This window comes from Suricata suricatta, chromosome 7, assembly GCF_006229205.1.
Source record: "Suricata suricatta isolate VVHF042 chromosome 7, meerkat_22Aug2017_6uvM2_HiC, whole genome shotgun sequence".
Lineage (NCBI taxonomy): Eukaryota > Metazoa > Chordata > Mammalia > Carnivora > Herpestidae > Suricata > Suricata suricatta.
Window position 1 is genome coordinate 16,476,006 of NC_043706.1, and position 12,260 is coordinate 16,488,265.

General features: G+C 41.0%; 1 protein-coding gene across 3 annotated transcripts in view; it reads right to left on the bottom strand.

Moving 5' to 3' along the window:
- Positions 1-12,260, bottom strand: part of HIVEP1 (human immunodeficiency virus type I enhancer binding protein 1) — a 143,537-nt gene that overhangs the window by 18,505 nt on the left and 112,772 nt on the right. For 2 of the 3 annotated variants that reach the window (XM_029943425.1, XM_029943426.1), the window contains exons 5-7: positions 9,742-9,875; positions 8,851-9,026; positions 4,201-4,302 (exon numbers count right to left, since the gene is read on the bottom strand). In XM_029943425.1, the coding sequence (XP_029799285.1) occupies positions 4,201-4,302; positions 8,851-9,026; positions 9,742-9,875 (412 nt within the window). The remainder of the gene's footprint in view (positions 1-4,200; positions 4,303-8,850; positions 9,027-9,741; positions 9,876-12,260) is intronic. The other variant, XM_029943427.1, reaches the window with a different exon arrangement.

Sequence of the window (12,260 nt, forward strand, 5' to 3'; positions counted from 1 at the left end):
GTCTGGCGGAGGGTGCTCCAGAGAGAGGAGGAGATGAGCGCAAAGCCCCGAGGTGGGGCCTGCCGGGCTGTTTACCGGAGAGCAGGGAGATGCATGTGGGTGTAGCTAAGGGAGCACGGGAGGAAGACACGGAGACCAGCTTGGGACCGACAGTGTGAGCAAGGTGAGTGGGCTGGAGAGCTCCCAAGCACAGAGCAGAGCAGTGCTCTGAATGAGATGGGAAACCTCTAGAGGGTTTTCAGCAAAACAAGGGCGTGATTAAAACAACACACTTCGGTGGCTGTGTGGAGACAGTCTGTAAAGAGGCTGGAGTTGGACCCAGAGACCGGCCAGGGTCTACTCCAAGCCACTTCGCAGGGTCAGTGATAGCTCAGACCAGGGGTGGGCGGGAGAGGTGGAGGGTTCCCCAACACATTTTGAAAAAAGAGCCAAAGGCTGTAGGGGTAAGCTGGAGACAGAAGGTGACTCCAAGACATCGGGGCTAGTAGCTGGAAAGGTGGATCAGACGGGAGGGGAGGTATGCTTCTGAGAGGTAAGGGGGTCAATCGGAAGTCTGGGGCATGTCCCACTCGAGATGCCCACTAGACTCGCAAGTGGGCATGGTGGGCGGGCAGAGGGTCGCGCTGGTCTGGAGTGAGTGCCGGAAGCAGCAGCAGGTGGATGGTACACACAGTCCGAAAACGGAAGATCACCTGGTGAGCAGGTGCAGACAGAAAAGAAAGGAGATTAGCCACCACCGCCCTGGGGTGCTGCAGTCAGAGGCCGGGGAGGTGGGGAGCGGCGGCCAAGGAAACGGAGAGAGAAGGGCTAGCTGGTGCCTTCTGGGCCAGTGTGCCATCAGGAAACAGGCCACCCTGTAGACATGCGGCACCCCACCACAGGCTTCGGGGCTCTCTCCCCTAAAAGCACAGGCAGCTGAGGAACTGTTAAGCAAGATCCCTTGGCTAACCATCACTGATTTAATAGTGTGGAACTTCTTTACAAAGAATAGTAAGATACAACCCTGAAACAGTCATGAAGAAAACACAAATACAGACAGACTATCGTTCATCCAATCGGAATAGAAATTTAAATTCCTTCAATATAAGGTATGGGTAAGGCTGGTGCAGAAAAAGAAACTGTTCTAGGAAACAATTTAAAATTATAAACCAAAATTAATTTTCTCGGCATCTACATATAAGGTGATACTGTTTGTGCAAACTTAAAACACAGATCAGGCAACCACATACTGTGCATGGATGTAGAAATGTATGTCGCACGAACTGAAGAGAGAATCCCGACGTTCTGTCAGCGTCTGCCCCTGGGAGAGAGAGTGGCCGGGAATGGTGGCCTGATGTGTAAGGACTTGCTTGCTTAGCTGTTTTTGTTTTTTTTCAAAAATATACTGATTTAATGAGAAAGATTTGAAGCAAACATGAGAAAATAGAATAATCAGCTCTGGCATGAATTCATGAATGCATGTAAAAAACTCTTTGTTATCCTTTTGTATTTTGAAAAAAGAATCAAAATACTTTTTTACAAGCACAACAGAATGAATGGAAAATAAGACCACTGGTTTAAAATAACGACTTTTTACTACATGTATACCTACATTCCAAGCCCATAGTAAAGCAAAGGAAGAATAGATTTGTTGGCATGTGCATTAGGAATTGTGAGGTTTCCAGAATGGCACAGCAAAAACCCACCTATATGCTACAATCGACTATTCAATAAAAACTGTGAAAAAACAGAATACACTACTCATAATCACAAAAATTAAAAAAAAGAAACAAAGAGGAAAACAAGTAAAATACCTAGTTTTATCAGAAGATTTCTCCTGAATACAGAATTAGACTACCAAGTTTGGGTTATAACCTGCACCCTGCCTCAAGTGCTTTTGGGACAAGCTGAGGAATAGAAAAAGCAGTGAGTAGATGTTTAGAAGTCTATCGGCCAATCTAAAAATACATAACTCATGGAAACCACAATTGATTTTCCTATGCAAATTTAGAATATAAACACTACCTTCCTGTAACTTTAGAGGCTCTTTCACTTAATTTTTATAAGACAGAGCTTCTTCAAGAAGTAAAACCTGGGGGTGCCTGGGTAGTTCAGTTGGTTAAAGCTCAGGTCATGAGCTCATGGTTCATGAGTTCAAGCCCTACATGGGCTCTGTGCTGACAGCTCAGAGCCTGGAATCTGCTTCAGATTCTGTGTCTCCCTTTCTCTTGGCCCCTTCCCTACTCACGCTCTGTCTCTGTCTTAAAAATAAACACTAAAGAAAGAAAAACAAGTAAGAAAAAAAAAAGTAAAAGTATATGAGTATATATGGTAATATTTTCTACACTTACATGTTTTTCAGACATTAGTATTTCACATTTCTGCTTTGTACCTTTTCTGGTCTGTGGGTAATAAACTTGCTGAAACTCTTACTCATTCTTCCTAGTTTTTTCTTTCTGAATGACTTGGTAAAATAGCAGTACAGCAAATAATAACAAAGCAAATAAATAATAAAGCAAATGAAAAAATTTATTCCCCTCATTATGGTAGTTAACTTACTGCATGAGTACTAAGAGCAGAAAATAAACCTGCTATCTATATTAGAAGTGAGTTATAACTAATTCTATTCAATGTGTCAATGTGTCAGTGTCTTTAAATAAAAGATCCTACGTAGAATTCAGTTTTTGGCAATTCAAAAATCAGCTTTTAGTAAATAAGGTCCGAGGACAGAAAAGTTACGTGTACATTAATGCGCTATGCACTTTAAAATCCTGATCTTGCCAGGACGTTGCCCTGAACATGCACCAAAGTATCGACCTGTCTAAAACAGTTAAAAAGCTCCTCACTGTCCTAAATTTTTTATGATTACGTTTTTCTCTTCGATCAGGAATGTATCAGTTTATTTCCAAAAAGGAGTTAAAGGCAATCCTTTCCATGTGCTTAAAATACTGAATCATATCAGCTGTGCCACTTAGGACGTGAGTCACTTCCTCTGCATATTTAGAAATAAGTTCGGGCTGATTCATTTAGTGCGCCACAGGTTGTTGGCTGGCATTAAAGCATCTTTTTACCTATATTTACCATGATGTGCCCATCATTTACTCTTTGGAAATTTTCTCCATACCAGACTAATGCATATTAACTAAGACACAGCAAGCAGGTAAAGGTCTCATTTAGGGCATTTTTCAAAAACAGGAGGACCCATTTTCTTTTTTAAGAAAACATATCACTTGGATAAATTCTTGGCTTATATAAAATGTCTTCTCAAAGAAGAGTTCTACTTTCTAATTAGAACAGAAGAACAGGTTTATTTTCCCTCAAAATTGGTTAGAGATAAACACTTAGATTTGTTAACGCTGTTATGAAGACCACCAGGCAACTTTTTCAAGATGATGAACGTTCTGGGGAAAGCACACAAATGTTTTAATCCACACGCATTCCCAGAGCGGCTGCTACACGCAAGGCCCTGCACTAAGGGCTGCGGATGCAGCTCGGATCACTCCGTCCTCAGTTCTGCTCGTGGTCTGCTTAAGAATCTCAGTGAGGAGGTAAGGTCAGCACGTAAATAATCCAAAAACGAGGCAGAAAAGAGAGTCAGTGCTTTCAGAGAGCAAATTCTAAAATACGACAGGAGCTGAGAGAAGAGAAAACTTGTTTCCCCGCAGTGGGGGAGGGGAAAATCAGAGAAGGCTTCATGGCGGCAGTGAATTTGAGCTAGACCTAGAGCGCAAGTACGATTCAGTCCAATGCGCACCACGTTTGGCGTGGGGTTTGAGGGCAGGGTTTTAAGGGCGGGCTGCATAGGTGGAGAGCCAGATCAATGTCATGTGAGCAGGAAAGTTAAGCATTAGGGTAGGTGAAAGAAAGAGATGAGAGAGAAGGGTGGTGAAGTGAGTGGACACCAGATCCTAAAGGACTGTGAGGATGTGAGCTCATCATTTACTCAAAGCAAATGGAAACCAATGGAAGATTTGAAGCTGAGCAGTATGACCAGATGCATGCTTCAGGAAGATTAATTGAACATCCACAGGGAAGGATGGATGGGAAGGAAGACAAATTAATGATGGGAAAACTGAGCAGGAGTCTACTGTGCAGTGTAAATCAGCAGCAATGAAAATAAGAACTAAGCAGGATCAGTGGGGAATGAAAGAAGAATATGGATGCAAAAAAAAACTGTACATCGTAAATAGCATTTATGAAAAATATGGAATAAAGCCTTACCTGATTCTTCTGTATCTTGTTCATCTATTAAACCTACTGAGACGCCTAAATCCACACATTTCTTGCTATGTGTCTTGGACTTCATGTGTTTTGTCAGATTTCCTTAAGGGAAAAGAATGTTTACTAAGCTTACGTAGTATTATTTTGCTGTTGCATTTGTCAACACCGGCAAATTCATTCCTACTTCAAGTGAAAGCACAGACTGTGGCTATACAATTCCAAGACTAAAATTTGGACAAAAGAAAATATTGGAATCTGTATGTTGTAATGACCTTGTTATTTATTACTAATGACTTCTCTTTTCAAATCTACTTGGATAACGTCTACTTTTGCCTTTGGGGTCTGTTCTGCCATCCTTATTTATTTTTTTAGAACACTGTACACATATTCAATTTAAAGTCCTTTTTGGATTGACTAAGACCTGCAGTTCCTGGAGTCCAAATTCTCCCCGGCTGTGCCGCCTGGCTCTCCCTCATGGTACTTTGTTTCCTTGCATGCTTTTTAGCTTTTATTGTGCGCTTATCTTGAGCGAGATTCTTTTCCATGGAGTCTTAAGTACCCTGGGTTGGAGAAACATCTCCATGGGTCAGTTTTCCAATTGATTCTACCCGGGAGTTAAGGTTCCAGACCTTCAATTCTGGACCAGTTATTTATTATTATTATTATTATTATTATTATTATTTTTTTTTTGCATGGCATAGGTATGGAGTTTTGCTTTTTAGCAGATACACTTCCCGCACATGGTCCAAAGTCCCCGGACAGGAGGGCCGTGCTCATTTCAGAGGCCTCAGAATCTACTTCAGGATTAACATTAAAATCCTTGGGTTGTGGGCCTATATCTGGCTTTGATGTCCCCATGAATTATTTTATTTTAACATTTTATTTAGTATTATTATTACTACTACTACTATTAAGTGTCTACTCAGTATACTAGCATGGAGTTTCTTTTTTATTTCTGTTACCTGAGAGTTTGCCTATTTTAAATGTCAAGCTTGACTATTAAAAACTACATTTATTATATCATAAACAGTATTTCTGTTATTTGGAACGAACATGAGAGAATTTCCTGCATGAATTTCGCTTCACCATATTGACAGAAGTCTCGCAGTCGTAGCTCTAAAGATGTGTTCCCTTGGGCAGCTAACGGAGCTAAGAATTATCGGGTAAACGGGGGCCCACTGGGGACGGTCGTCCCCAAGTGATCATGACTGCATGGGAAGAGCCCCGACTTGAAGCAGGCCAGGCACCTTCCATGCATAACGCCACACACATGAAAAATTGCCAATAAGGGAAAATCATCTCTTTTGAGAAAGCAAACAAAATCTAAATACTTAGCTTGGTGAGCAGGGGCGAATTAGTATTTGAGAAGAAGTCTTTAGAAGAGTTAAAAATGTCTGAGTCCTTGGTTTTAACCTTGGGCTTGCAGTAGCTGATGGGCCTGTGAAACCACTGTATTCCAGAGCCTCAGGACCACTAAAAATGCCCTAAAACTCCCTAAGTATGTGGAGCTGGTCACCCTGTTCTAGCCGATTCTTGCCCTAGACGGTGCGCACAGCATCCCAGAGCTGAGGGCCTAAGGGGCTCAAGTGTAAGAGGCTGCCTGGACGAGACATGGTCTAAGACCCAGCAAACCCCGACTTCTGTAACTCCGGAGGCGACACCCGGCTTAAGTGGCTTGGCCATGTCTGATGTTTATTTTAAATACACTTAAAAAAAAAAGCCCATGGAGTAAATATGGCAAAATGTTAATAGTAAAAGCTGGGTTGGTATATTGGTGTTCATTATACAAACCTCTACTTTTCCTGTCAGCTTCAAAATGTTCACATGAACAAGTTGTAAAAAAAAAAAAATGGTTTGGCCATGTTAACATGGCTTAAGTTTCCACTTACAAGTCAAGGCACTTCCTAATACAATAACAATATTACAAACCAAATTACTCAAAGTGCTTCCGTTCCCTACGCGCACAACCGCAGAAGGTTATTTGCTTCTTAGAGACGTTCATGGGTAATTGTAACCAGACAGATTTGGGAACGTAAGCTTTTAATAAGCGTGTCTTCTCATAACGCAAGCTATTGCTTATTATTAGCCGACTTCTTACATAAGTTAAAATAAACAAAACAGATTGCATTTGAACATGCAAAATGGATGCAAATATCCCCCACCAATGCCATCAACCTTGTGCATCAACTTAATGAGAAAATTTTTTTAACGGGTTTAATAAACATTAGTCTAAACCCGCTGGAAAAGCGTGGAAGGCTGTGCCTCTGGGCTCCGATAGCTCCACAGAGAGGCTGGCTTTCTGTGACATAAGTGGTAGTAAATCTTGCAGGCAGGCAAGCTCACTGTATCTTTTCCGCTGACTGACCTTTAAAGCAGAATAGTGAAAACAAATCAATTAACATTCTTTCGAAAGCGTCCTCGTGAAATAAATTAAGAGGACAAATGACAAAATGACAAAGTGGAGATTTATAGGCAGGAGCCATCAGAAGCATCAATTCCCAGCACTGCAGACTGTTCATCGAGCAGCAGCGTGCTGCGTCTGCATGCCCGTTTTTACACAGCATGCCATTTCGTCACTTGTCTCCCTGTTACCGTCCAGACACATCCAGATGCACTGGCTAGGTCAACAAAGTAAGTCACGGAGGACAACATCTGCAGCCTAACCTAGAAACTAGTCTACTATCATGCAGCTAACGTTCAAAAGACCTGTGGAATCTGTTTTACAGATATTCACAAAAGGCAGAGTTCTACAAGGAAGATGACCCATAAAATACAGAACTGCCACACAGAGAAGGGGAAATGGTCAATTTCTAGTATGTTCTTCACCAGTCTCCTGAGCAAGGGTCGCTTCCCTCAAATATGTATTTCTTGCATAACTGCAAAGGATTATCTGACAAAACAAAGCGTCTGATGCAAATGCAGATCGGCAGCGTGTCCAAGAGGTGGAAGCCATGAAAACTGCCGAAGATCGAATGCTCACTCTTCGGGGGTCATTATGCTCTGTTCGCCTCTTAGGAAACATCACCTACAACTTTATGCGATGCTATTTGGAGTTATTTCACTCAGATTACTATTTGGTGATTCAGAGTATTTTTTCTGGGCCAAGAAATCTCTGTAGTTTCGTTCGGTTTTCCACACCTAAGGTTTCCTCCCTTCCTTGCCTTCATTTTATGAATATAATTTTTTAAGTATTCTCATTGTTTTTCTTCTCTCTATTGAGAAATACTCATTGCACATGTACACTGTGATCCTCTTTTACTTAGCAACATCGTTCTGTACCTGGTAATCTCTTCTGAGTAACACTGGCCTATTTCTGGTCTCCTGATTGTGTACTGGAAATTAACAGATGTTGCTTCATGTTGGGATCAAAGCCAGTGAGAGAGTGATAAATGGAGTGAAGAGGTCACAGTACCTTCTCCCATCAAAGCCTGTACACAAGAGCAGGAAAGGCATCCTGAAACCCACCCTCCACTTCCAGAAGGAGAATCCACATCACAACCAGAGGACTACAGGCAGTGAACCTCCCAACTACTCATGATGTCCCGAAGCTCTTCAGAACCCCTGGCATCTACGGAGGACTCATTTGAACGTTTCCTTGCTACACATCATAACTCTCCTTAAATGCCAATAAATAGTAGCCAAATGATGTAGCAAATTTTGCTGACGAGTTCATCAATCTTTAAAACAAAACCCCTGAAGGCAGCCAATGTAATCAGAAAAAAGTGAACGTTCACTCAAAAGGAATAAAAACAAAGTTTCTGTAAAAAATCGGCAATTCAATACTTTTTACAGGCATTACGCTTTCAGACAGAGAATTGCGGGATGACACTGTTTTCTTTTAGAGAGATTTCTTTTTAAGGGTGGTAGGAACTTGAAGTCTCAAGTAGCACAGTTTTTATGTAATGATTCATGAGCAAGGAGCCTAATGGAGAGAGTGAGCATTAGTTTTTAAGTACTGTCCTCATTATGTATAGGAAATCTGTAGAGGGTAAAATTACCTTAGCTATACTACTTACGATTTAAATAAAAACATATAAAGCATACAGAAAGAGTACTAAATATAATTTTAATGACTAGTTCTGAGTTCTGTGCACACTAAATAGTACAAGAGAAGGTTTCTGAAGCTGAAATTCAATAGAATTTGGGTAAAAAATAAAAAGCACCATGAAAAAAATGGTCTTTCATGCCTAAGAATAGATAATAAAACATGAACACAATCATTATTGGTTTACTATAGTTATTATTTCAACTCTCTCTTCAATCTTTTAGCACAGAAAGGAGTTTCCTTGCCATCATGAAAATTTCTGTTCCTTTTTCAGCTCCAAAGTATTTTTGAAATGGATTAGTCATCATGTTATGCAACTCTAATTTGGGGAGTGAAATAAAAAAGGGCAGTTGCTCCCGTTAAAATGTTATATTTATTATATATATTGTAAAAGTATATAATTAAAAAAAACTTTTTTTTTTTTTCTCTTTTCCTGAGAGGTCTAGAGACATAAGGAACTAAGTCTACCCTGTTGACAAGATGTAATTTATATTAGTCTATTTAAGCGACTGCATCCTGGGTCAAAGGCTATGTAGTAAAGTTGGATCTCAGCTCTACTAACTCAGTGCATATGAAAAGGACCACCAAGCAATGCCATTTCATACCTTTCGTCTTAAAGGAGAAGTTACAGTAAGTGCAGTGGTAGGGGCGGACATCTGTGTGGGTCCGTATGTGTTTCTTTAACATACTAGGTTTCTTACAACGTATTCCACATTCTTCACAAATGTACTTTCCTCTTCCCCTGCCTCGGACATATACATACTCTTCATTTGATTTATATCTAATTTAAAGAAAAAAAAATGAACAGGGAGATTGGATACTAGGTCTTCGAGAAATATCGATCATCAGAATTCAGCTTACAAAATACAAGAAGTCACAATTTTTTTTCTCAGTCAATATAAAGTTCAGGCACACATAAGTAACAATATTCCAGCCTTCTGCAACAATATTTAATATGCAAACAGCAAATTCTGATCAAACTGCTTTACTCCATACGAGGTTTAATTTTAGAATAGTACTTCCCCTTTCTCAGTCACTGGTTCCAAAGTATTCTTTATTATTAAATTCAATTACAGCAACTCTAAGTACTGAAATTTTCCTTGGCTTCACTAGACCCATAATCAGCTTTTTACAATGTGTTTTCTCGTAACTGAAAACAGAGACATCAAATAAGCAGTGAGTTTGTCTCTCTTCGAGCAGATTTCCCAAGGAGCTCCTTATTGTAAGTCAACACGAAACCCAGAGTTTACTCTGAAAACAGTTCTTAGCTGCCTCCTAGGACCTACGATGTTTCCTAAATATTTTCTTGATCAAAATGGAATTATTTAACATGACATCTAGCAAATATCTTGCCATGAAGATCTGGTTAATAAGCGGAGAAACCTTGAAACATTTATATAAAATTGGCACTGGTCAAGTTTTCATTCACATGAAAGCAAATGTACATTTAAAAAGTAGGTTTAAATGTACATTTAGAAAGTAAAATTTGTACTTGCCCTCCATCAAATATTTTAATTCTTCTTGGTTCACTTTTGATTAAGGAATTTTCTTTATCTTGCTCACTGTTAATTTCAGAGGCATCTTTATTGCTGAATTCAACTACTGTGGACTTTTGATTACCTAATGCTCTCTGAAAGGAAAAAAAAAAGAGAAACTAATTTAATAAAACTGAAAACACAAACATGCTAACGTTTCACTTGGAAATTAAAACATGGCAGAGTACCGTACACGTATGCTGTTTTAAGATCCCACCACAATCCCCTGACCCATCACTCACACTACCCTTTATTTCTTAAACGAGCTTTATTCTTCGGAGATGGGAAAGAACCAGTTACCCCTTTTGGTATTAAATAATGCCTCATACTCCTGAGAAACTGACTACATTCCCTGCAACGTCAGTGGACTGTAACAGTGCATTTCTGTTCCAGCAAAAGCCCGTTTGCCAATATTCTCCCCTTCTCCTGCCGTTTTAAACCATAATTATGTTTCCTCTCTGTATCCATTCTCACAAGCTCCTGAGTACTGGTAATTGTGACACACAGGCAGGTTGGAAGTTAGGCTGTGGACTGATAATAATTAAATGTCTAGAAAACGGTAACACACATCAACATGACAAACGGTGTTTGCTTTGCCTGTGGGAACATTAGAGTGACAGCACCTTAGGATTTCACAAGCTTCCCCCTCCTCAGCTCCTGCCATTCCCACGTATTCCGTGAGGCCAGCAGCACAGGATCTAGAGTGGAAGGACACTCTCAGAGTGAAGTCACTCGTCCAAGGTCAAGCTTAACAGCAAAGGCTCAAACGCCAGTCCTCTGGCCAAATCCAACGTGAGGCACAGCTTTTCTGATCAAGGGGCCTCTTTGTTACGCATCTTTAAAACCCACATCCCCAAGCAGATGGCTGTGCACCAAGATGACCTGATACTGGCAAATGAGAGTGTGCGGCACGGTTGGAGGGCCTGCGCAGCCTCACACGGAGCACGCTGGGGAGCTCAGGAAGGCCGTGCGAGGGGGTAAAGACACCGGCCTGGCAGGCAGGAAGGCATCGTCCCCTCTGGTCCTGGCCCACACACCAGGCCTCCCCACCATCTGGAATGCATACACACACTTCCCTTGACTTACACCATTCACTCTAACTCTACCCTTTACCTTCTTTTCAACACCAAACTCCCATTTCTCTTTTGACCACTTTCTTGCCATCGAATCTGGCTTCTTTCTGTTCACCAGCCACCAATGAGCTAAATGCCCAAATCAGTGTCCCTTCCTTAGTCTTTACATGCTTGGTCACGGGTGCAGCTTACGTTGTTGGCACCTTGTGTCTCTTAGAGACCCTTCCATTTCTTTCCCATACTCGATTATAAATACATTAACATCTGGGTTGCAAGTCAGCCCAGGGCCTGGTCCTCCACAGCCACCTGCCCAGGCCCCTGTCACCAGCAATATTAGAACTGCTCAGTCCAGGGTCCATGTTAGTCTTCATCTTTCTGTGACCTTTATTTGACCGCTCCGTCTGAGGATCTTTCCATGAAATTCCTCCTTGATCTATGTGATCCCCCTCTCTCCCAGTCCTCCTCTTTCCTCTGTGAAAAACCTCTCTGAGTTTCCTCTGTGAACTTACTTCATCCACTCAACCCTTTAAGTAGTGGGGAGCCCCAAATCCATTCAGAGACCTGTCCTTCCACCTGCTCTGACAAAGCTCATTAACTAGCCCTATGCACCAAGGGATCCTCACACCTTCCACCGGGAGTCCTTGCCTAGTTCCAAATCTAAGTACACATTTCCAGAAGCACTTTGGGAATATTCCAGAAGCTTTTGTTAAATTCTCGTGATCAGGTCTCATGTGCCAAGATTCTGATTTTAGTAGGTCTAGAGTAAAGTCTGGGCATTTAAAAATTAAATTCTAAATAGTTTGCCTGTACCCTCCTTCACTGAAAAAGTATCAATGGCTCCCCACTGCCGTGCATAGTCTCTGGTTTTTATCTGTATTTCCAACTGGGAAGCATGTCAGTGCTTCAAACTTATACCTTCTACCCAGGGCAGACTCCTTGTGATTTGTTAAAATGAACTGAGTTCTTTATCATGTCCATGTCATGTCAACAAACTATTAAATTTTCTCATTCTTGTTTACCTACAACAAAAATCCCTACTTTTTTAAGATTAGGCTAAAGTATCACCACTTTGGGAATTTCTTCCTTGTATCCATACCTCTTTAACTTGCTGGCAAATTTAGAGACTTCCTTCTTAAAACTGAATATCCTCTATTATAACTGTAATACTGCAACATTTTCTTATTGACGTGTCTATATGTGTGTGTGTGTGTGTGTGTGTGTGTGTGTGTGTGTGTGTGTATGAACCTGTACTGTATGCTTGTGAACCTGTAGAGGTCACAGACTTAATCTATAATTCTTAATGTCCAGAGTCCACCATGATTCCCTTACCTATTTCTTTAGTCTCACTTAAATGAGGTTTTGCATTTTATTAAGCCAACGACTCAAATAAGACTGATTCCACAAATA